Source organism: Acanthisitta chloris, unplaced genomic scaffold (assembly GCF_000695815.1).
Source record: "Acanthisitta chloris isolate BGI_N310 unplaced genomic scaffold, ASM69581v1 scaffold7380, whole genome shotgun sequence".
Taxonomy (NCBI): Eukaryota; Metazoa; Chordata; class Aves; order Passeriformes; family Acanthisittidae; genus Acanthisitta; species Acanthisitta chloris.
The window spans coordinates 4,904-28,811 of NW_008652155.1; the positions used below are offsets into that span (position 1 = coordinate 4,904).

At 40.4% G+C, this 23,908-nt stretch overlaps 1 protein-coding gene across 1 annotated transcript; it reads left to right on the forward strand.

The window, feature by feature from the left end:
• Positions 1–17,984: 17,984 nt before the first annotated feature.
• LOC103803557 (teneurin-4-like) lies at positions 17,985–23,182 on the forward strand. The gene is made up of 2 exons (XM_009076126.1): positions 17,985–18,274; positions 22,711–23,182. The coding sequence occupies exons 1-2, from the start codon at positions 18,052–18,054 to the stop codon at positions 22,989–22,991; spliced, it is 504 nt and encodes a 167-aa protein (XP_009074374.1). The 5' UTR covers positions 17,985–18,051; the 3' UTR covers positions 22,992–23,182.
• Positions 23,183–23,908: the final 726 nt, after the last annotated feature.

The following is a 23,908-nucleotide window of genomic DNA, read 5'->3' on the forward strand; positions in this document are numbered from 1 at the left end:
AATTCCCAATTTTTGTTACATTCGAGCCTTCCAGCTATGAGACTACCAACACCCAGCTCTTCCAAGGTCTATGGAATGCACATGAGGCAATGATAGAGTGCATTCAAGAGCAGGGTACCACACTTATTTCAGGGCTTGCAAAATTAACTTAAAATCAAAATAAGAAGAATATTTTCTTTTACAAAAGAATCTGAAAACTACTGTAAATACGGAGATACCTCTTTCCTTACCATTTGGCCAGCTGCAGTTTTGGCTCTACTTGTTTATGCTAATAAATTAAGCAACACCAAAGAGTTGTTTATATTGTTGAATAACAGCTCAACAACAATTAATAGATGTTCCTGGCAAGCTTTTGACCTGGGCAAACAATTTCTGAGCACAGCTAAGGCATCAGCATAAGCCAGGAACCAGTCCCAAAATGAAGAAGACTACATCACCCTGTTTTAGATACTAGGAGGGTTTATTATATAGATGAAGGCTTCTCCATGCCAGTTGGCCTCAGTACCAGGGAATAGTCCCAGACTGTTATTTACTGTAATAAAATATTTAATTTACATGTGTAGGTATCTCCTTTGTGTCCTGGATTTCAGCTGAGCTGAGTTCCCAGATTAGATTGGTGAAAAATCTGGTTGAGGTCCAATACATTATTAGCATTCCTGTTTAGCAATAAATGTAGCTATCAAAGGCATTTGCAGCTTTTGTTGCTGTTTGTTTGTTTGCTTGAGGTTTGTTTTTTAAAAAGTTTAAATACCTTTGTTTCCAAACTTGCAAATTACGGACACCATTTCTTATGTCTTAATGAAATGTTTTAATTTCAGCCTGAGTCTGTATAAAACTGTGGGCCAACTGGAAAGCTGCTATTTTATTTGCAATAAACACAGAGCAGAAAAAAGGTGGGAAGGGACACAGAGAAGCATGTTAATAATACTGACACAATTAATGCACTGCTTAAGCATTTTCCTGGAGTGTTTCTCCCTCTACAGTCCCGTAGGAGAAAGCGTTCGGCTTTGGGATCTTGACCGTCACCTCTTCCCCTTTCCCATTTCATTTACTTTGTTTCCAAAATTCTGGAGTCAGATACATGATCTACACCTTCTGTCCTCCTTCCCCCATGAAACAGCTGCCCTCTCCAACACAGATAAGCTAATTTGAGCTGAAAAGCATGAAGTAAGAAAGCCACAGGCATGTTCGCCTTAGGCCAGGATCTTGACGGTGTCTGTCTGTGAGCCTAATGCCCCTTCCCTGCACATTTATGCCAAGCCCTCATGTTGAGAGCAGCTCTGCACAGCAGCATAAAATCAGGGGCTTAAAATATGCCCAAGTCCATCCTGCCCTTGTCACAGCAGAGGCAGTGGAATGGGAGGTGGAAGAAGGCTCATGCTTCCATCCTCATGCCTACCCAGTTTATGCAGGGTGAATTAATTGATTTGTAATGCTGGGCTTTACACTAATGAGGTTCCAGGTTGGGCACAGTTATTTATTTATTGCTGCTGCCCTCATAGGACCATTAACCTCTAGAAAAAAGGGTAATGTGGAAAACCAGCCTGGAAGGGAAATAATCCATGTCACCACAAGTCCAGCCAGATCACCTCTGTTTTGGCATTGATGACACCATGTGCTTTCAGAGCTGCAGCTGGCAGGTCTGCCACAGGGCAAGATGACCACTTGGTGCAACTTTTTGCTCTTGATTTGCCATCTGAGGCAGTGCCAAAGTAGGCACTGACTGATGTTAGAGCTGACTGGGGAGCAGAGCATAGCCCCTAGACCACACACTCCCACTATGACTGTTGTCCTTCTAATGTCACTTCTGCATGTGATTTCTGCATGTTCCAACCTTGTCTTCTTCAGAGGCAACTGCTTAAGAAACAATCCTCTACAAATCTAGGCCATGGAGACCTCTGCTTATTTCCATTAAGCATATAATTACACAGAGAACATTGTTTGACTTATTGGCTCAGGTCCAAGCCAACACACAGGCACTAAACAAGGCCAGGGTAGGAGGTAAAATACATGTGTATAAGATTTCCACTTACAGCTCCTTGCTTTGTAGTCATCCCCCCTTACTCACATCCTTCACCAAGTTGCTATTTGTGGCCTAGCACAAGCTCAAGTCAGCTGAGAAAGCTCAGCCATGGGCTTCTCTTCCACATTTCTGGATGAGCTAAGGTGTGAAAGAGGTAAAAAGGCACTTTAGATCCTCCAGTCCAGCTAAATTATTCACACCCTCTCCATTCAGATGTTGCAACATCTGGGGATGCAGACCAGACAGGAGTTAACAGTGAACAGGACAGCAGGATGACTGTCCTGAAAAGGACAATAGGGTGACACAGACATGGGACTTGCCTTTACCCTAAACACAACATTATTGTCTTTCATAAATCATCCTTCAGGCCACAGTTTTGGCCAGCAGCAGATTCTGACTGCCCCACCCCCAATCCCACCGTGCAGCAATGAACCAGATTGGATCCCTTGTCTGAAAAAAAACCCAGCTTTTGATTTATTTTCATTCTGCAATCATTTTTATGCCAGATGAGAGTCACACAGATGTTTGTATTATCTCAGGGTGGGAGACATGCATGGGTGAAAATGACCAGCCAGGGTGAGATAGGGAAGAAGTCTTTCCTTTATTTTTTTTGTCTATGAAAACATTCCTCTGCCTTGGAAGACTGTGAGATGCACAAACCATGTGGTGCCCAGGACCACTCCAAAGCAGTAACAGGGAAAGAAACTAAAATCCAGAGTTTCCCATCACAGGGAAAAGGGGAAAAACAGATTTGAGAGAGGAAGGTTATAGAGATGGGAGAAAAAAAAATCTCTTGATTAGATTTATCAACTGACCTGCAGATTTGGCTTTTTATAAGATGGCTATCACCTTCACCTTCTAGTGGATGGTGTCCCTGCCCACAGCAGGGGGGTTGGAACTAGATAATTTTTAAGGTCCCTTCCAACCAAAACCATACTATGATTCTATGATGTCTAAGTGTCTTGATATTATCCTTTGACAGAGGAAATAATTGAATGCTATTCAGCCTATGTCACACACAGCACCATGTTCCCAATATATTTGGGAAAGAGCAGCTGAAGATACTGAGCCCACCCTGAGGGAAGAGGAAGAAGCCAAGGAGCACAGATCAATGTCTGTATTTCCCTGAGAGAAAATTTGATTTTTAAAAGAATCACATATTCCACATCCTTTCACTTTTAATTACTGTTTGCAGGGTGTGTCTGCCAGCAGCAGGACCTTGTGTCCATGCCTGCATAGAGGTGCCTGGCTCACATTTACATATCCACATGCCTCAAGAAAACTGCAAAGATGTCCCAACCATTGGTGTCGGCAGGACTAAAGTATTTCCATCTGCACTAATTACCACTGAATAAACTGCAAAGAGCCTGGTGTGTGTTCCCCACCTTTGGTATCATTGGGGTGTTTGCCTTCAGCCTTCTGTGCCTATCAAGGATGGGAAGAGGTGTTTTCTTTTTCATTTCCATTTCCATTCCCATTAATACAGTTGTATTTTGTGAGGTGTTTGTTTATATGAGCCTTCTCAGTTCTCTCCTCTCAGGGGAGCCATTAATTTATCTGCTTTGCTTTCCATCGACAGGAGTTGACAGAGGGAGTTATGGGTTAACTGCTCTGTTTAGAGCAAGTGGCAGGTGCTGGTATCACTCAAACTAAATGAAAATATAAATATCTCTTTACCTACCCAAGAAATCAGCTTAAATGGACAGACCCCAGTGTTTAGGTTCAACCTGTTTGTAAGCCTAATGACCCAACACAGCATTGAATGTGTATAGTGACAGCTTGAAGGCTGGACTGCTCCAGACCCCAGCTATGTATAATTATGGAATGAAAATTTCAAAAATGCCTTAATTATAAAAGGCGCTATGCTTATAATGCCAGAAAGGAACCTAATTTTGGAGAAAAACCTGCTCTGTCAAACCCAGGCCTCCTTGAAGGTCCCCAGGGGTGAATCAGAGGCTCCCAAGGTCACAGGTTACATCTGAAAAAGTTGCCAATGTGCTTTCTTAAACATTTCTTCATAGTTTCATTTTGTCTCTCTCTGGAAAGGAGATTTTCAAAAGACTCCAATTTCTTAATTTCATTCCTTTTCATCCTCAGCACTGACACTTTTGAAGGCTGAAATATGATGCAGTGCAGCCCATACCATGAATGTATGCGTTAAAAGGTTTTGTACAGGGAGCTGTGCTTATAAAGCCCCATTTTACTCCCCAAGTGAAATGAATGGAAAATACTTCCATGTAATTTAACGGGCTTTGGATCAGATGCACAGTTCACAGAAGGCATGCTGATTTAAAACCCAGTGCCAGTCAGGAGATGACACAACAAATTCACTTCTCACCAGTCAGAAATATAGGGAGAATAGTGATTTGTGGCGTATCTGAAAATATATGTTATATGCAACATGATTTACAAAGCAAAAAGCTACAAAGCAGTAAGAAAGTATTTTTAAAAAATAGCATTCATTTAACCTACACGAGATAACAATAATTGCCACTGAAATAAAAGGGAAGAAAAAGAAGGAAGGGAAGAAAAAAAGGGATGCTGACTGCATTTGGCTGGTTTGCTTACAACAGTTTTCAGCTTTTTTTGAAAACATTGTGGTAAAAACATGGCAAAGAGAATAAAGTTTTAACAGAAATTCCAGTCAAAGGCATACAAACTTCAGCCTGTAAGCAAGGAGGAGTGGATGAGGTGTGGGCATGGATCAAGGGGTTTTAGCAAGGCAGCTTCCACAAAGCAGCAGCAGCCTTCTTGGCACAAAATGGAGTGATACTATCTCTAGGAGTCACAAAATGTACTTCTGCCCATGGGTGGTAGGGGCTAGAGCTGAAAAAGATGTAGTAGATGGATTATTAGAAATCCCCTGTTGTACTGCTTGAAAACTTGTTAGAAATAGATTTTTAAGTCAGGCAAGATATTCCATGTCATCACCTAAAGTGGAAATGATTCCAAGTTCCAGTTTAGATGATAGAAAAGAGTATCCCATTCTGTTTTCTATCCCACCCCACAGTATTTTTCTCTTGCCTCAGCCTTGCATCTATTTGTGAAATCCCACTATAAAAGCAGATTGATTTTAATCTACCCCAGTTAAAGTCAAGGTAAGTTAAAAAATAAAAAGGTAATGATTTGGCAGATAAGGGCTCTTTTTCTTTCAATTTCCAGATGACTTCCCTGATCTGCTTATGGTGTGGTTTTATAAACAGCTGCATCAGTATCCCCAGGGAGGCAGGAAGCAGCAAGGTGGCTGAGCCCTAGCAGGAGGGAACATCTCAAGCTGGGTTTGTCATCAGAAACACTGAAACGTGGAACCATTCCTTTACCGAGGTTGGCATTTTCAAACCCAGGAGCCTGAACTTTGGTAAAAACAAGCTTATGTTTAAAGAATTCTTGGCAATTGGATTTCCTGCAAATTCCTGCATCCAACAGATGCAAGCATTGATCCAGCTTCACTTGGGCAATGATATGTACAATGAGACATTTGGCTTCAGGAGCTTATGACTGAGGATGTTGCTGACTCCTCTGTCTCCATCTGCACTGCTTCCTTTACAGAGATATTTGCTAATAAATTAACATTTTTATACTACTTTGAAAATCATGAGCTTAAATATAGGTTTTTATTAGCTCATATCCTGGCAAAATATTTCTTTCATACAAATTACTTTTTGCAATTGAATTATCCTTTGTGATTTTTAAAACTTACAAAGTGTTTGGACCTTTGCTATTTATCATTCTTCTCTGCAAGGGTTTGCCAAGGTAGGAAGGAAATTGGGTCAAGAATTTATTGCAGAAAAAGCAGATAAGCATTTTGCTTTAGGGTTCTTTTATGTCCATGATTCCGACGAGTCTAATAATCTTTGCAAATCATTAGCATGTCATGGCCCAGAATCCATCCTGAAACTATATGATCTCACCTCATAAGTTTCTTGTTAGACTCCTAGACTGTCTCGGACATCTTCTTAATAGTGATACGTCTCATAAATTATTTATTGAAATGACATGCTTAAAAGCATCAAAAAACCCTTTTACTTGGCTGTGAAACAGCTAAGAATGGTTATATCTGTTTTTCATAAAATGGGCCCAAAAGGTTAAATGCCTTGTCCAGGATCACACAATAAATTAGTTGTGCAGCAGGGTAAGAGAGAAACTAGTGATATTTCCCAGAGTCTTGCTTCTTAGCAGAAGACATAACTATCGATTCATCTCAAGAACACATGGTCCAAAATGAAGATGGTTTACTCACTATTGAAACTCATGGCCTCCATCTCCTAAATTCTCTTGTCTTTTGACCTTGATAGAGGTGATTACCTTGGTGCTTTTGGTGGGTTTGGGGTGTTTTTTTTTCATTTTCCAGAAGACAGACTTTTCAGAGATAGGCAGTCACATATGACTTCAAATGAAACATTCACCATTCAGAGATAGCCACTGCATAAGACTCGATGTGTTTTCCCTAGGTCTCAGTCAAATGATGGAGCCTGTTACTGAGTTTTGCTTTTTTTGTCTTTTATCTCCTAAGGCATATAAAAGATTGTGTTTGTTGCATCTGTTTGAAACAAATTGTAATAATTAACATTTATATAGCACTTTCTGCTTTTTAAGCACTGCACAAACACTAATTACTTTTGGTTTAGTGTAAACTAATGTAATCCTACTCTGCTTTACAATCTATTTGCATCTTTTGTTGACTGAGTGCTAGTTCAATTACTTCTAATCTTTGGTCTAACTAGTCATTAAAGGTATGACTAAGAAGAGCCATTTACATCTTTGACTGCCTTCTCCCCTCCCCAGCTCCTTCATTTGCTTTTCTCTTGTCTTCCCACAATGTCTTTTTGCTGCATATTCCTCAAGCTGGATACCCTAACCTAGTAGCAAAGCTCTTCTTGAGCAAAACTGTAAGCCTTTCCACTCGTTTTGTTAAATTGTATAAAAATTTGTTCCTTTAAGAGTGATCTAACAAGTCATTCTGTTTTGCCACAGAAAGTCATATACAAGATGTTTTCCTATAGCAAACCAAAAGATTTATCATTTATTCACAAAATTGGTGATCTTAATACCAGTAATGCAGAATTTAGGTTCCAGTTTGGATTTGTATAAACTACTTAATGGCTTTCATGAATACTGGCACAGAACTAAGGAACTCCATCAAACAGGCTCCTGATGTACAAACAAGAGGTGGAGTTTGTGTAGTTTCTGCCACTGACTTCCTGCATGACCTTGGTCAGGTCACCCCACTGCCACCAGTGCCTGTAACATGGAAGACATACAAATGTACTGCCTTGAATGGCTAAATTAGTAAGAAATCACAAACATGGAACAACATGAATGAATTAATAACTTTACAGTGTGGTGAGTCCAACTCAACTTAGACTCCTAGTCCTGAATGTTCCTCTTGGAGTCAATAAGGAGAAAATAATTTCCAGGTAAAAATTATTTATACATGACTGTAATAGCTGTCTAAATTATTTTTATATGAATTTTGCCCTAGAAATTACTTTCTTCTTCACTGATTGTAGAAGGAATCAAATGTGACTAGTTTGACTGTAGATGTTTAAAAGACTGATACCCACAGTTAGGTGAGACAAATTTGACTTAATATGGACAGCCTATTCAGCCTGCCATGTAGATGCACAATCAAAGCATAAAAACAGAATCTAAATTTTACCTTCTGAGTTTTTACCAAGAGGTAAAAAAAGAAGAAGATAAAAAATCAAATAATATAAATCCTGCTGTTTTTCTGATATCGTTGGGCAAGTAGAAAAGCAGAATTCTGCAAGAATAGAATAAATCCAGTGTTTGATATTTTCACCTCCACTACTCAGTTATCATTACGTTATTAAGCTCTCTTCTTAATTCACCTTGCAGTTGTGCAGCTTTGATATTTTCACCTCCGCTACTCTATCAGTTATCATCACGTTATTAAGCTCCCTTCTTAATTCACCTTGCAGTTGTGCAGCATTTGTACATCTAGAAGAGTGTATTGATGTCTGTTTTGGAAGGTCATAGAATCACAGAATCATTGAAAGGTTTGGGTTGAAGGGGCCTTAAAGATCATCTAGTGGGCAGGGACACCTTCCACTAGACCAGGTTGCTCAAAGCCCCGTCCAACCTGGTCTTGAACGTTCCAAGGGAAGGGGCATCCACAACTTCTCTGGGCAACCTGTGCCAGTGCCTCACCACCTTCATAGGGAAGAATTTCTTCCTAATGTCTAATCTAACTCTGTCCTCTGTCAGTCTCTTCTCCTGTCACTACTTGCCCGGTCAAAAGCTCCTCTGCATCTCTCTTGTCTGTCCTCTGTCAGTCTCTTCTCCTGTCACCACTTGCAGGTCAAAAGCTCCTCTGCATCTCTCTTGTAGCCCCTTTAGGTACTGGAAGGTGCTCTAAGGTCTCCCCAGAGCCTTTTTTCCTCCATACCCCATACATACCATGTATATGTCAGTGCTCAGCTGCAACCCATATTCAGGTGGAAGTCCTCTTGCCAGAGTACAGTCTATGTAAAGCTGACTGATTTGCAGGGATGCCAGATGAAGTTCTTATTGTAAGAGGGATTGCACCTGCTTAAAATGTCTTCTTAGACGTGATATTCCTCCTTGATATTCCAGTGAGGGAGCCCTTTGTTTCCGAAAAAAATCCAAATTATGATTATTTCCTATTTCCAATTTACTATTTTTATCTCTATATATTTCCCCCATAGACATTTTACCTTAGAAAAATGCACTTCCTACTGCATAAGCGTGATGTGTCATTGATAGTTAAGCTCTGGACACAGTAGGGGTTATACTGATTAATCAATCCCTAGCATCTCTCAATGCACTCTGATTATCTCACGGAGAAGTCCTAAAATAAATCAATTCATGGGCCTTTGCAGTCTTTTTTACAGATAATTCATATTTTAATTTTATCAGAACAATAAAACAGGTCTTTCCCTGCTGAAGGAAAGCAAGGACAGATTACCCAGCATCTGTGACAAGAGACACATGATACTGTAGTAAGACAAAGACAGGTTGGCCTTGTGATTAATCCTACAGGAGTTTTGTGTGTTAGTTACTTGAATCCAAGTAACTGGATAAGATAGTTGCCTTTGCCTGCAGAAGAGGAGTGTTAATGCTCACTTTTCTCTGTGCTGTGTGTCCTGTCTGTTTATGTAAGAGCTTCCCTCTGCAGCAGGAAGTTTTCTGTGATATTGTTCTGCAGAGTGCCTATAGAAATAGGGTAAATAAATAAGCAAATACAAATTAAATCTATCCTTAGCAATGCTTTCTTGAACATAACTCTGAATATATTCCTCCAAATTCAGCTGAGCCTGTGGCATTCCCTGCCATTCAATTGCACTAGTGAAAACCAATGCAAGCATAAACTATTATTCTATTGTTTTCATAGCCAAGCCAAAGAGAAAAAGGGGGAAAAGATTTAAATCTTGTAACTTTTACATTACAGGTCTCCTTCAATTCAAACTGTCATCATGTGTGCTGCTCAAACCCTGGGCTGCGTATGAAGGGTATAGAACAGCAGATGCTCTGAACTCTGTTTCACACACAAGGTGCACACCAACATGATACTTTTACTGAGGGATACAGATACATGACAAGGTTCATGCTTTCAAATTTATCTACCAACAGTGTTCTCCTTCTCAGTTTTTCTGCAGCAAACACTGCTGATAGTGTCCATGTTTTTAGAGGCAGGATTAGAGCCTGCAGTGGTGGCTTCAGAGAGAAAAGGCAGACATGCTTTCTTTCTGAAAAGATCCCCATCCTCCATTCAGTTATCTTCTGTAAGAACAGAAGTAAAGCATAATAGCAAAAAATTAGTTATAACTGAGAGTGGGTATGAGTTCAAAGACTTTTTTCTTATGGAAAAGGCTGAGGGTTCATCAATATCCCCATGGAAGACAAGACCTGTAAACAGCAACTTTAAAGGAGAAAAGTACTTCTTCACACATGTTGCTGTTTAACCCTAGCCAGCAATCAAGCACCACACAGCTGCTCACTCCCTCCCCCATACAAGCTCCCATACTAGCCATTTTGAAGAAAGTTAACTCTACCCCAGCCCAAGCCAGCACAACACAGCACATTGGGGGACTATTCACAGGATGTTGCAATGGCCAAAACTCAAAGTCAGATGGGATTAGGCAAGCTCTCAGAGGACAGGTTCATGAAAGACTGTCAAACCCAGTGGTCCTGCTAAGAAATTTGCTGAAGTGTCTGGAGGGAAAGGACCAGCCTTAATCTTTAAATTGCTGGTTTCATAACCACTTTCACCTTCTCTTCCAAAGCACTCACCACTGGGAGACAGGATGCAGGGCTTCATGGTCCTTGACTCACTAAAATTCTCCTCTCTTATGCATGATTTCGAGAGCTCATCACGCAGTGGTCAACTTCCAGACACAACTGCCTTTGTTTCTTCCTATTTTTCCTAGAAGGTCACCGAAATGCAAGCATTGCTTAGGACTGCATTCAATCCATACATGGATAATAAAGATGGATAGTTTCCTTGTTTAGTTTATTGGCAGGCTAGCAGGTATACAGAGGGAGCATATCTAAGTGTGGGATGATCTTTAAGTTTCCTTCCAACACAAAGGTGCCTCTTTTATTGTCATAGAATCCGTTCTACAATTCCATGACTAGAGATTATCAAATACATTTTGTTGTTTTAGAAAAACAAACAAACAAAACCAAGCAAAACAAAACAAAAAACACAACAAAGAGAACAAAACCCTAACAAAACCCCACTGTTTTTCTTTTTGTGGAAGAGAAGAAGAACAAAACCCTAACAAAACCCCAGACACTGTTTTTCTTTTTGTGGAAGAGAAGACTCTCCCAAGCAGGCTGAGGAAACCTGTGCCTAGGGCTTTCACCTAGGATTCTTGAGACATATCCAAAAATTCAACCTGTCTGATTCAGATTAAGGACTTAAATTTTAGCCTCCTGTATCCTAGATATGAGGCCAAATTAGCAAACTGTGGGTGATGGAGGAAGCATGGGAATGCTTTCAGTGACTACCTGAATTTTATGCCATCAGTTCTTTGTCACTCTGGGATTTGCTGTTAAACAGGCTGGTTTCCCACAGGTTTTGGATGTCTGGCACATCACACACCCAAACCTTGAGTCTGGTATAGAGAGTCAGGAAAAATTTGCAGGGTGAACTTAAAACAGTCAAAATGGTCAGGCTGTCTCTTCTGGCATTTATTATTTAAATAGCTTTATGCATTATCTATTAAACTGAGTTTCTGAAGAAAACTCGCTTCATCCAAGAATGGCTAATAGTCTCATAATGAGAATTTCAATATATAACTAAAGTTCTTTCTAAAGTAATTTTCATTTTGGAGGAAGCCAGTGTAGGGTTCTGATGATTGCAGCTGCAAACTTCTTATACTAGTCTGGGAGTACTGGCTCCAAAATCTTCCCCTAAGACAGGTTAAAAACTACAGCCCATGAGTGAAGACTTGGGGTTTTGCAAACCAGAAATAATTGAAATAATTGCAGTCAAGCCCCCTTCATACTTTCCCGCCATGCTTCAAATTTCAACTCCTGTTTCAAGCTTTCCAGGGCCTCCAGCTCATGCAGTTTTAGATTTATTCACAAAAAAAGTCACAAACCACATCTTTTGGACAGGACACTACCAATTGCCTAGCAAGTCTTTTACCAGTAGAAGACAGGCTTAGTGGTTGAGACCAGAAAAGGGAGGTTTTGTTACTTTCTTTGAGCACTGGGTTGAAGCCAAGCAGTATTAACTTGGCTCTTCATTTTCCTCTCTTGTGCCTGCTTCTTTCCAAAGCTTTTGCCAAAAATGTGAGAGGATGTTATACCTACAGCCTAATTTATTTCTTACAATGCCCTCCTGGGATTTGAACCTCTGTTATAAATCTGAAGCTTACAGTTTAATGAAAAACATAGGAATCTTTTATGTTATAGAAGAATCTCCCAAAAACCTGGTAAATGGCATTGCACTGTTTAAGCCATGGTTGTGTATTTGCTAAGATCATGTCATTGCTGATTCTGACCACTGGGCAATATAAATTTGATTTGAATCACCCCTAAGGACATGCCTAAGTATTTTCTGAATGCAACAGAACATTCACCACTACATTTATGCCATCTTTGTGCTTTAGACCAGGTGTGGGATGGCAGACAATATCAGAGATCATTCTGGGCAAATGAAAATGACCGAATAAGATTTCCCAGGTGCAACATTTTGTGTAATGAAGTCCAGGTTTTGTCGTGGTCAGGCTGGATGGAGCTTTTAGCCACGCCAGGTTTTGTCACGGTCAGGCTGGATGGAGCTTTTAGCCACCTGGTCTAGTGGAAGGTGTCCTGCCCATAACATGGGAATTGGAACTAGATGATCATTAGTGTCCCTTCCCACCCAAGCCTTTCTGTGGTTCTATGAAACCAGTATATGAAGAATCGAACTAGGCATTTGCATCCTCATGAAAGTGTGGTGAGACTGTCACAGTGGACTGCACTCATTCGAATAAGATGTAAAATGCCACATGAGGACCTAACTTGCTGTAGGATATTAATAACCACAGCCACAAAGTCATTTAATCATCTGAACTAACAACTTTGGTTGCAGCTTATGATCCAGAGTCAGAGCTAATTTCCCAAATAACACTGCTGGTCTGTCCCCAATATGTATTGGTGTTTTCAAGAAGATTAATATACAATATGGTGGAAATCTGTCTCTCTTTTGACTCTGAGTGGGGTTTTCATCATTCACCATGGGATTTCACTGGTCAGACACAACTGCAATTGTACATGCACCACAGTCCTTCTGATGGAAGGGCACTGTCCAAACATGAGAGCATCTTGTTAATAATACCTGAGGTTCATGCTACTCTTCTCCAACAAAGATTTCAGACATTCATTGGCCAAGATTTTTAAAATTAAGTATTCTGCTGTGCTTATGTGACTTGGTTCTCAAAAATATTCAGGACTCAGTATCAGACTCAGCCTGGGAGATCAAGAGTCTGCTCTCAGTTGTGTTGCTTTCTTCTTGTACCACCTTAAGCAATTCACTTTGACTTCCCACGGCTCACCTCTTCCTCTACAAAGTGTAGGAAAGGATACTTGCTCACTACTTACCAGCATTAGGTCTTAGTTAACAATTCAATTTGTGGAGCCCAAAGAAGGAAAAATAAAATCCTGCTTGCTGCTTTGTATTCTATGGCTGTGCTCATTCTACGAAGGGCAGCAGCAATAAAAAAATAGGGAAAAATATTGCCCTAACCAGTGAAATGAGTAGATCTATTTTAAGAAGACAAGAAAACAGGCCCTACTATGTAAGATGATGCCATTTTTGCATAGGCAGTTTTGCAGAGGAAAACAAACGACTATGGGAAGTCACTTTGCTTCCTCCAGCACAAAGGTGGAGGTGGAATCAACCCACCAGGATTCATGCTCACATTTTCATGGAGACAAGGTATTTCACTTCTCCAGCTTTCTCATCACCCTGTTGCCATAACTATATGGGAAACACATAAAGATAGCTCTACTATTTAAACCCTCACATTTTGACAGAAAATTGGTTGATATGAAATGCTGACTTCCAGAACAGGCACTGTCTATCACCTTGCTGCTAATCTCTGTGATTAGTGACCTGCAATGTAAGTCAGCTATCAAAGACCACCTGTCCCTTTTGCTGTAAGCGCCTCCTAGCATATCGCTTTGTGGTGTCACACTCTCTTGTCTGGTTTTTGATTGATGTAAGTTTGTCTTTTGAGCGGTGACTCAGAAAATAAATCATCCCCCTTGCCATTCACTGAGTGCGATTCTGCAGCACAAAGCCGATGTGGTTAATCAAAGCTCCAAAGAGCAACAAAAAGCAACAGAACTAAGAATGGGGAGGATAGATATAAAGGATAAAACATCATTAAAAGGATTATTTGAGAGCCAACCAAAGCAAAAGCAAAATAAAAAGAGCTGCACATAAGCACTGCATTTGCTGCCCTACTGCACCAGAACCAGAAAACTGATTTTTTTGTTCCACTCCTTGACATATATGCAAGGATGCAAGAAGAGTTCCACACCTCTGAAAAATATAACTTTTTCAAAGAGTCTGATTTTATAGGCTTTTACTTGTGAGTAACTCATTCTGGGGTCAGTGGGATTTTTCTGAGTAGAATAAGTAAAGTCTGAAGGATGCTGCTGTAGTGACTTTTACTCCAGACCAGCTTGTGGTACAGCTGGGATGTAAACACAGAGGGCTGACAAAAATAAGAATGCTATTGCAATTAATTGGTCTTCAAAAAAAAAATGCTTTGTGCTTTTATGGAGGGAAAAGGAGTGCAGGGATGGAAAGGACCGTATTAGAAGCCTTGTTTTCTTACATGAGGTCCATGTAAGTTTATGGAAGCTTTTAAAATTATAAGGAGTAATCATGAGCTAAAGATGGATAGAAACCAGTGGTTGAGTACTGAGTGTGATTCTTTGTATTCTTCATGTGCCAGAGAAATCAGGAAGAATGTGAGGTGTTGATGGCATGAATGGAATTGTAGCAGAACTGAAATCTAGACAGAAGGAGTAACAGATAAAAAATAATAAACTATTACAGAAATACTATGAGGCAAATTCCCTGACAACAAGACTCCATTGAAAGGAAGGCATCCAAACCATCTGGGAATTGGGCCATAAAATTGAGATGACAAGAACTGCATGTCCATGAAGATGTGCTGGAAACTTAAGTCAGTTAAATGCAACAGTTCCTTCTTTAAAAGAAAAAAAATTAAAAATCTGCATTATATCTTTTGGAGGTGACTTTGCTAGTTGGAAAGTCAAGCCAAGTGGGGAGGAAGAGAGAAATAAAAGGTAGAGGAGAGTTAAGTTTATAAAAACATGAATGAATTGGGAATAGAAATACTGTTACAAAGGAATGTGCATGTGGATGGTGCAAATTTACAGGGCTATTTTTGATGAACTGTAGAAGGACTTTCAGTTTTTCAGCACCTTTCTTTACAAGGAGAAAGCCCTTCATCTGGTGGGAATTCAGTCAATTTCCTCATGGGTTTTTTTGCCATTTCCTAAGTTGCAAGGTTACTAATGGTAATTACAGACTCTGTTTGTACCTTATGGCTCTAACTGTGCAGAAAGGTTTTCTTGGCACGTGTGCCTCTCCCATTAGAGGGTTTTTTAATGGCTGGCCCTCAGTAGGAATTGCTACAATACTCAGGAGCAGATAGAAGCCACCTTTCATCATTTCTTTCTTACAGAGTAACTGCTTCTCACTTACATTTTTCTATCTCCATCCCCCATGACAATAAACCACAATGTCAGTGTTCATTATAATGTTTCTTACTACAGTGCTCTTGTGAAGGATCCTGTTTTAAGGTGTTTTATTTAAAAGTATAACAAACCTGCTCCTTTCAAGGATTTCACACAGACAAAATGCTATAAAGGAGACAAACAGATTCAATAACAAGTGCAAAAAAAGTTACATTTGTTCAAGCCAAAAAAAGCCTTTTTTTTTTTTTTAAGGGAGGAGGACAGTGCACTGAAAAGCAATCAGATGCTCTATTCCTTTTAGCTGTCTCCAGTGTAATTAGCCAATACATCTGATTCAATGCAAAAAATTATCTACCAATATTTGGTAGATATTTTTCATGCCACTACTGCTCCTTAGGATAACACTATTAACTATTGCTTCTACATTCAGGCCTTAGTTTTTGCACATGTATTCTACAAAACATTTAATGTGCGTCAGTTTTGGCCCATGAGTAATCCCATTTGCATTCACTGTATTGAATTTACATGAATGAATTTAAGTCAGTGAGTTCAGTGACTCTAAAAACGTGTTTAAAATCAAAGTGGTGCTTAAATCTCTGCAGATGACTTAAGTAAATCACAGTTCTAAAACACTTCTCCTATACATTTTGCTGACAAATATAAAGTGTGAACTTTGTCTGCTGCTATCACTGGAACAGTCTGGGAGAGAATGAAGCTGATTTTTTTTTTTATATAGTAGTGTCTTAATCTCCAGGAAGAATGCCACAGAAACTGTACAAGGTGTTGGAATCAGGGTCTGTCATTGCAAAGTACAGTTTGGAGGTTAAAGGAACAAAACCCAGGGAGCAGTTTTAGCAAAATCAGAGTTGCAAAAATAGGAGCATGTCAGGACTTAACCCTGTGAGAGTCCCAAGAGTGTAACCGTCCTTTCTTTGCCTAGCTGCAGGTGTATCTCACAGCTGTCCTGCAGCTCTTGCTCCCTCATGTAGCCTCTCTTCTACTCCAGAATTTGTTTAGCTGTGCTTGTGCCAGACAGCTTGGCAAGTAGGGAATTAATAATAAAATATCGTCTTCAGGCTTCAGCATAGTATTATGATTTGTAAGTTATCAGAACCTATACTAAGAGTCTTCCATCTTTCACACACTCATAGTTTTGAAATCCACAAATGCTACATTATACTACATCACTTTAAACTGACCTGCAAAGCTTACAGCATATCCATCCTCAACTACTGCACCATAGCTGTGTGAGGGCAGGTGTAGACTAAATACTAGAAATTCTTTACTGTGCGGGTGTTGAGGCACTGGTACAGGCTGCCCAGAGAAGCTGTGACTGCCCCGTCCCTGGAAGTGTTCAAGACCAAGGCTGTATGGGGCTCTGAGCAATCTGAATGAGTGGAAAGTGTCCCTTTCTGTGACAGGAGGCTTGGAACTAGATGGTCTTTAAGGTCCCTTCCAACCCAAACCATTCTAGGATTCTATGATTCTCTTAATTCCAGGGCACAGCATCTGAAGCAAGGCTGGGGTCTGAGTCATGAAGGAGTAAGATTTCATTAGTACATTCAGGGTTTAGCCTTTCAAGAGAGAAATGCCAACAAAATGTGATTCAGTCCTTGCCAATGCATTTCTATATGTATTTGCTGTGAAAAAGACTAAGACCTGATAGAAGCTTTCTGATCCTTTCTGTTTATAAATGCTTCTCGTAAGCAACAATATCCTGGAGTGGCATTTAGAGAGTCAACTTCTGTTCTTTAGCAGTCAGGAGGACTCAGTTCCTGAGAAGTTCAGCCCATAATTACAGATTTCAATGTTTGGTTTTTATATAATATATGTAGTTTATAACTATTTTTCCTCCTAAACCAGTTTAGATATTCAAAATCAGATTTTACCATCTTGATGCAAGTCATGGACTTTTCTCCTGTGACTTCTTTTGCATTCAATAAACTTGAAGTGAAAATGCAATTTATTAATTATTTTGATAATTAATAAATTAAACTTTTAATTCATGTTTTATTTCATATTGGTTTTCTCTGTGTGCATATATTGATGCTTGCATGGCAGTGCATATATACATTGGTTTTCCCACAGGCACAAATCCCAGGCAGAGCACTATCATTTATTTACACTTTCTCAGCTCTGTTTATGGTCTAATATATTTCCAGCTGAGTAAAGACAAGCCCTCTGAATTGGAAGACATTTTAATCCAATTTCCATCCATATCTCACCCCTTCATTTTTCTTTTCTCCCTTTCCTTTCCCACTTGCCTTCTTACAGTGTCTCTGTCTTTTGTTCATCCCTTCTAAGCTCATGGTCTATCAAAACACTTTTGTAACTACAGGACAGCTTTTTTTCTTAAGTCCTCTGGTTGCCCAAATAGAGACATTTCAGCATTACCTGATTTCCCAGAGATTAGGTGACTGATGAATACATGCCTCCTGGAGATGTCTGAATCACTTCTCATGCAAAGAAGTCACAGAAAATCACAATCAGTTGCAAATTCCCAAATGCATGCCTAATTCAGACAGATGCAGGTTGCTGCATGTATATGTCCTGTTAGCAATGGCAATTATTAAATGCATCACACATAACTGAAACTTCCTTTTCATTGGTGATTGTTCTAACAGGGTTTTTCTGCAACCATTAAGTAACATCTCTTTTCTTTAGTGCGGGAATGTATAAAGAAGGCAAATTAGCCATTGAGTGCCCAAAAGCATGAAACTAGGTTCTAGTTCTTTTATTTTTTCTTTCAGGTTATTCCAATCTGACCATCACAGGGACGTCATTATTTTAATGTTGAATACTCAGACAAGGGTGCCATGGATGTAAAAGAAAGGAAACCGTATCGATCTCTGACTCGGCGCCGTGACACTGAGCGCCGCTACACTAGCTCTTCAGCTGAGAGTGAAGACAGCAAGATACCCCAGAAGTCCTATAGCTCCAGTGAGACCCTGAAGGCTTATGATCAAGACTCCAGGTTGACCTACAGCAATCGGGTCAAAGACATGGTGCACCAAGAGGCTGATGAATTCTGCCGAGCAGGTGGGTACATTTCAGCAGATGCAGCTGTAAGCAGCATGAGTCAATCATCTGAGAGCTGGAGCTGGGTGGGAGGCTACCTTTGAAGGACTCTGAGGCCAAAAAGAAGGTATAAGAAAGCAATTTAAAGAGAGCAGCAAGGATCATCTTCATTGTATTGCACAGACATGGGATGTGTGTAAACCAATGTCCTTGAGTGACATACCCCATGTTCATTAGCACTTACTAAGACACATTTTCTGTGTCTTGGTCTTTCTGCCTCCAACAGCCCTTTGCCAAATCCCACCATGAGACTAGACCCCCTGTGCACATAACTGCACAGTCCTGACATGGCATGGAAAGTTCCTGCCTGCTCACAAGATATTTTCATTATGTGTACCTGCTGTGTCATGAATGAAGTCAACAAGTATGTTGAGACATAAGACAATGAGGGGAGAGTGTCACTACCCACACTGTGCATACAGCAAAACCCTGTAGATCAGACCCTGCAGACCTCAAAGAAGCCTGGAAGAAGGGAGGCAACTGAGCTCCAGATAGGATGAACCACCCTTGGCATTGTACATGGCCTGCAGGCATTAGGTTTGAGATGGAAACATGCTCCAATATAGGAGGAGGAAGGAGCCACCTTTAGGACTTATGGGAGCTAATTAAGTGAATCTGTGTGGCAATATCTCTGCAGATGTGGAGTTTCAAGGGTCACCATTGGCTCCATGGTCTTAATAGAGATTTGATAGTCTCTCTTTTATTGCTACCCTGAAGACAGTGCAGTTACATTTTCACTGGTGGTGTTGCCTACGTGAAGTAGATTTCTGGCCCTTGCTACAAGTCTCATCTTCATTTTTCTGTAGAGACACCAGTGTCGTAGTTCAGCCAAGCAGGACTTCACATAAATTATTTTTAAAAGTCCATCAAGAAAAGCATAAAATGGCAAAGTGTGTCAAATACAGTAAGCAGCATTCCAGGAAATGAAATGTGCTCTGAGCACAGCCTCTGCAGTTTGAAGAACCTGATTCCCCAAAGGGAATGCATATAACTGCACTCATTTAACTTGGGGGCTGCTTAATTTCACTCCTCAAACACTAAGCACTTGTGGTTTTGGTGCAAAACTTATCTTTAAGGCATGCATAAACAAAATGATTTGCAGAAGTGTCTTTGTGCACATGGCTTTGGTGATTTTAGTTCAGGATAGCTGCAACAGGCAATAATGAACAAAAGGGCCAGTGGGTGTTGTAAGTAATACTGTGACATCATAAAAGCAAGTTTCCCTCTTAGCAACTCTGAAGTACTTCATCCTCTTTAAGGAATCTACAAAGTTATAAAGTAAAGCAAACTTTTTAGGTCATTGAGTTTGCTTGCTTCATACAATTTATTCACCATGCAGGATAGATGTGAATTAGTGCAGGTCAGTGGTTTTCAACTTGAGGGTCTATGAGGCCATGCAGGTCCATGGACTTCTCCTTAAGAAGCCCACAAAAGATTACTTTTCTTGAAAAGCGAGTCTATTGACACTGAGTATAAATTTACTATATGCAAATTCATACTTCCTTAGGAAAACTTTGGAGGGTACTGAGAAATAGTAAAAATTACTTGTCTAAGTGGCTGAAATTAATTGAGAAGCTAAGATTAACCATGTCAGGACACCAGTTCTAATATAACACTCACAGATTTTGCAGTTTAAGTCTTTCTCCTAGTTTATCCTGAGAGTCCTAAAACTGGCCCAAAAAGTGTTAACACCTAGACTTTCTATGCCACGTTTTCCACTGGCAGTAAGCCATGAATGGACCTCACTTTGTGATGCTGCTTGGCCTCATGCCAACTGAAACCAGCCCTTATTAGCCTGCTTGACATCAGCAAGCCAAAGTGAATATCTCTCCTGCACTGGTTTGGAAGACAGAGGAGGGAAACATTTCAAATTGACCAAATAAATTCAGTAAATAAACAAGTCAGCATTTAAATGGTTTTAGCTAGAGTGAGTGCCAGCAAACATGCAAGTCAGCACATGAGAAAATAGACCAGATCTGAATTAAAAAGTCTTGGATATTTATTATCTTCCTTTTATTGACTTGACTTCTTCCAGCTTAAAAGGCAACAGTGAGCACAGAATATGAAAATCAATGCATCTGCTGCTGTTTATTGCAAATAAATTTGATTTTCAGTTAATTGTAGCAGTCATTTTTCATAATTTATGAGCTGCTGTTACTGAAGAGGATCAGTCACACTGCACATTGATGTGTCTGATGATGCTAGGTGTGGCTTGTTTCAGGGGAAGGTGGAACTCACCATCAGTAGCTCAAACATGCAAGCAAAACCTAAAGATCGCATTTTCCAGTACTCCATAAAGAATGGTTTAAAAACTATCCTGGCCTTGATATGTCAAAACTGGAAGAGAAGAGCAAGGTCTCTGGAGAGACACTGCTTCCTTGTCTTTATAACTTAGGTCAAGTTCATTTGCTACCTCATGCCATGAAGTTGTAGAGGACACTCTCTCAAACCACTTGCAATCAAGTGAAATGGATTACTTTGACACAAGCTTGCATTGTGCTTCCCAAGCAAGGCCCTGTGGTTGGAGGGAGGTGTAAGCCTCAAGCAACCTTTTCTGTTCACTCTGTCTGAAAGCTTTAATCTTGTTTGGTCAATTAAAAAGGTGTGAAGGTCATGAATGCTTTATGTCATTTGAGTGTTTTCAGCTGCAGATCCGTAACCAGGGTTATTTCCTCCTGCCATCAAACAGCTCCTTCTCTGAGCTTTACATGGAAATGTTGCCCAGTCCCATTATTCACCTTGCAGTCAAACATCTTTCTGTTCACTATCAGCTTCAAAGTCAACTAAATGAAAAAATGTAGTAAAATAGCATCTGGTTTGGGACAGCCGATCATCTGATGCTTGTATGCTCTAACAAGAGAGACCGTTCCCAATCAGGAGTGTTCAGGGACAAGCTGAGGTGTTGCCACAAGCATGAAACCACACTCTGGAAAAGTAGAAATCTGACTGTTCCTGTTGGATACACATTTAACATCATATGATATTTAACATCAACCAAAGGAAATGTGAGGAGAACCACATGATTGTGGGATCTTGAGAAGGGAGAAAATGATAATTCATTTTTGGATACAATCTTGAGGTCCAGACTTGATGAACAAGATTTCAATAATGAGTGGATATGAACTTCAGCGTTCAAAGTTACGCTCGTGCCTGAACTTTCCTGGAGATTGTGCATTCAGATTTATCTTACTGAAATATGTTCCTTAATCCATCCAAGGCATAGCATAACAGAAGCAGGGATGCATTGAGCTGTATAAATGCACCGTGAAGCTAAAGGCACTCATGGGTGGCCAAAACCTTTTCAAGACATTCAGGGTTGAAAAACAAATGCATGCATTAATAAATAAATGTGGATTAAAATTGCTCTCCCCAGCCTCCTTGTGGAATTTTCCAAACAAAGTGTGCTAATATTTGAAGCCTCATTCACATCGATTCAATCTGATTTTGAAGCTCTGCAGGTATCTAGACATGAACTCAAGAGTCACTTTTCAGGTCATATTTTTAGTCAGCTAAATTGCATCTATTTGCAGCCAAATAACCTCTGCTGTGACTGTATCAGAATGAATAGCTAAACTGAGTCAAGGTGCAAGTGATCAGCAAGAGGAAAGTGAAATCGCCAAAGGAAATTTAAATCCCAGTATGTAATTTCAGGGACTTCAATGAGAAGAACTCACTCAAATTGCCTATTGTAGTGGAGTTTCCAGGTGTATGGTAGGACTTTTGATCATTGCATGCCTCATTTTGCTTTTCTCCCAAGAAGATTACTTTTTGCCTCTCCTGAAGAATTCCACCATTTCTACATCCATCTTTACTTTCAAATTTGATGATTTCATTGAACATGCCCTGAGCTTTTGTCAGGTTCCAGAAGCAGGGATACAGCTGGGTTTTTTGTCTTGACATACCTGAAACGAGGTTGTAGTGAGGTGGGGGCTGGTCTCTTCTCCCAAGTAGCAAGCAATAGGACAACAGGAACTGGCCTCAAGCTAGACCAGAGGAGGTTGATATTGGATATTAGGAAAAATTTCTTCACTGAAAGGGTGGTCAGTGATTGGAACAGGCTGCCTATAGAAACGGTGGAATGACCATCTCTGGATGCATTTAAAAAATATCTAGATGTGGTACTCAGAGACATGGTTTAGTGGCGGACTTGGCAGTGCTGTGTAATGGTTAGATTCTATTAAAAGGGCTCTTCCAACCTAAATGATTCTATGATTCTATGATCATTTGGTCTCACACTGAGCAAACCCAGAGAAGAGGGGAATCTTTGGTATGATGTTAGGACTTGGGAGTTGCTGTGCCCCACATGAAGGCAGAGGATGAATGCTTCTGCCATTGACTTGTGCTAGATGGAACTGTGCCCTATTAAAGAATAACCAGGCTGATGTGTTTTCTCACAGGAGCAAATTTCTCTTTGCGAGAACTGGGTCTTGAAGACGTGACACCCACACATGGGACTTTGTACCGGACTGATATTGGGCTGCCTCACTGTGGTTACTCCATCAGCGCCGGCTCGGATGCCGACACAGAGGCAGATGTGGTCATGTCACCTGAGCACCCAGTGAGGCTCTGGGGACGCAACACCAAGTCTGGGCGCAGCTCCTGCTTGTCAAGCCGGGCCAACTCTAACCTCACCCTCACTGACACAGAGCATGAGAATACTGAAACCGGTAAGTGGTGACAGCACACGCGGTGTCAGCCTTGACCTCTACCAGGAATGACTCTTCCTAACACTCCACCTTAATTTTCCTTAGGTTTTGTGTTGAGATTTTTTATCAGACACAGTGGAAACAGTCTTCTAACAGCCCCATGTTGTGGCTTTTTTGTACTGTCCTACAGAGTGTTTGTTAATGAACCGCTGGAGAAGTTCCTACTTATTTATCACAGAGACAGAGATCATTAAGCGGCAGTAATACTCTCCCTGCTTTTTGTAGCAACCTTTCAGACAAAAAGCATTTAAAACTACCCTCCCCTGGCCGATGCTACTCTTATCTTTGCTATCAATTTTCGGGGCAGATAATTTCCTTCTCTTCCTTGCTGGTTCCTTGACAGAAGCCGTGTCATTTATGTAAATCACCTGACTACTCTCTGAAGGAAAACGATGGTGAAATATTTTTAGAAGCCTTTTTCTTCGTGTGAAATAAAAGCTGAAGGTCATGGATTTTTTTATCTCTGTAACTTTGTGTCCCCAGCTGCGGGGATTCCTGCATGTGTTTTGTAGCTCTGCAAACCTTTTGGTCAGCAGTTCTGCCAGGCAGTGTAGGAAGGAGAGAGGGTTTTGATTCAATTGCAGCTTGACCCAGGAGTTCATCCAGCCCTATATGCCTTTGCACCTTTAATTCAATTATAGCACAGCCTGCTTCTTAATATAGCTGCTGCGTACAAGTCATCGGGCGCTTCAGCTCAGCGCAGAAAGCTGATGTGAAATGACTGTATCACTTGTTCTTTTCATGCTTTTTGCCACAGTATTATAGTGACAAATGATGATAACTTTTCCTCTGGAAGCCATGACATGGTGAGACATACACCACCCACATGATTTTATGTTTAACTCCAACAAAATTACAGTAGAAGCTTATTAAGTTCCTGCTCGGAGAT

Bases quoted from the DNA above. Each gene is read 5' to 3' on its own strand.
- LOC103803557 (XM_009076126.1), top strand. From the start codon at position 18,052: ATGGATGTAAAAGAAAGGAAACCGTATCGATCTCTGACTCGGCGCCGT. The intron at 18,275-22,710 runs GTGGGTACATTT...GTTTTCTCACAG, and splicing joins TGATGAATTCTGCCGAGCAG to GAGCAAATTTCTCTTTGCGA.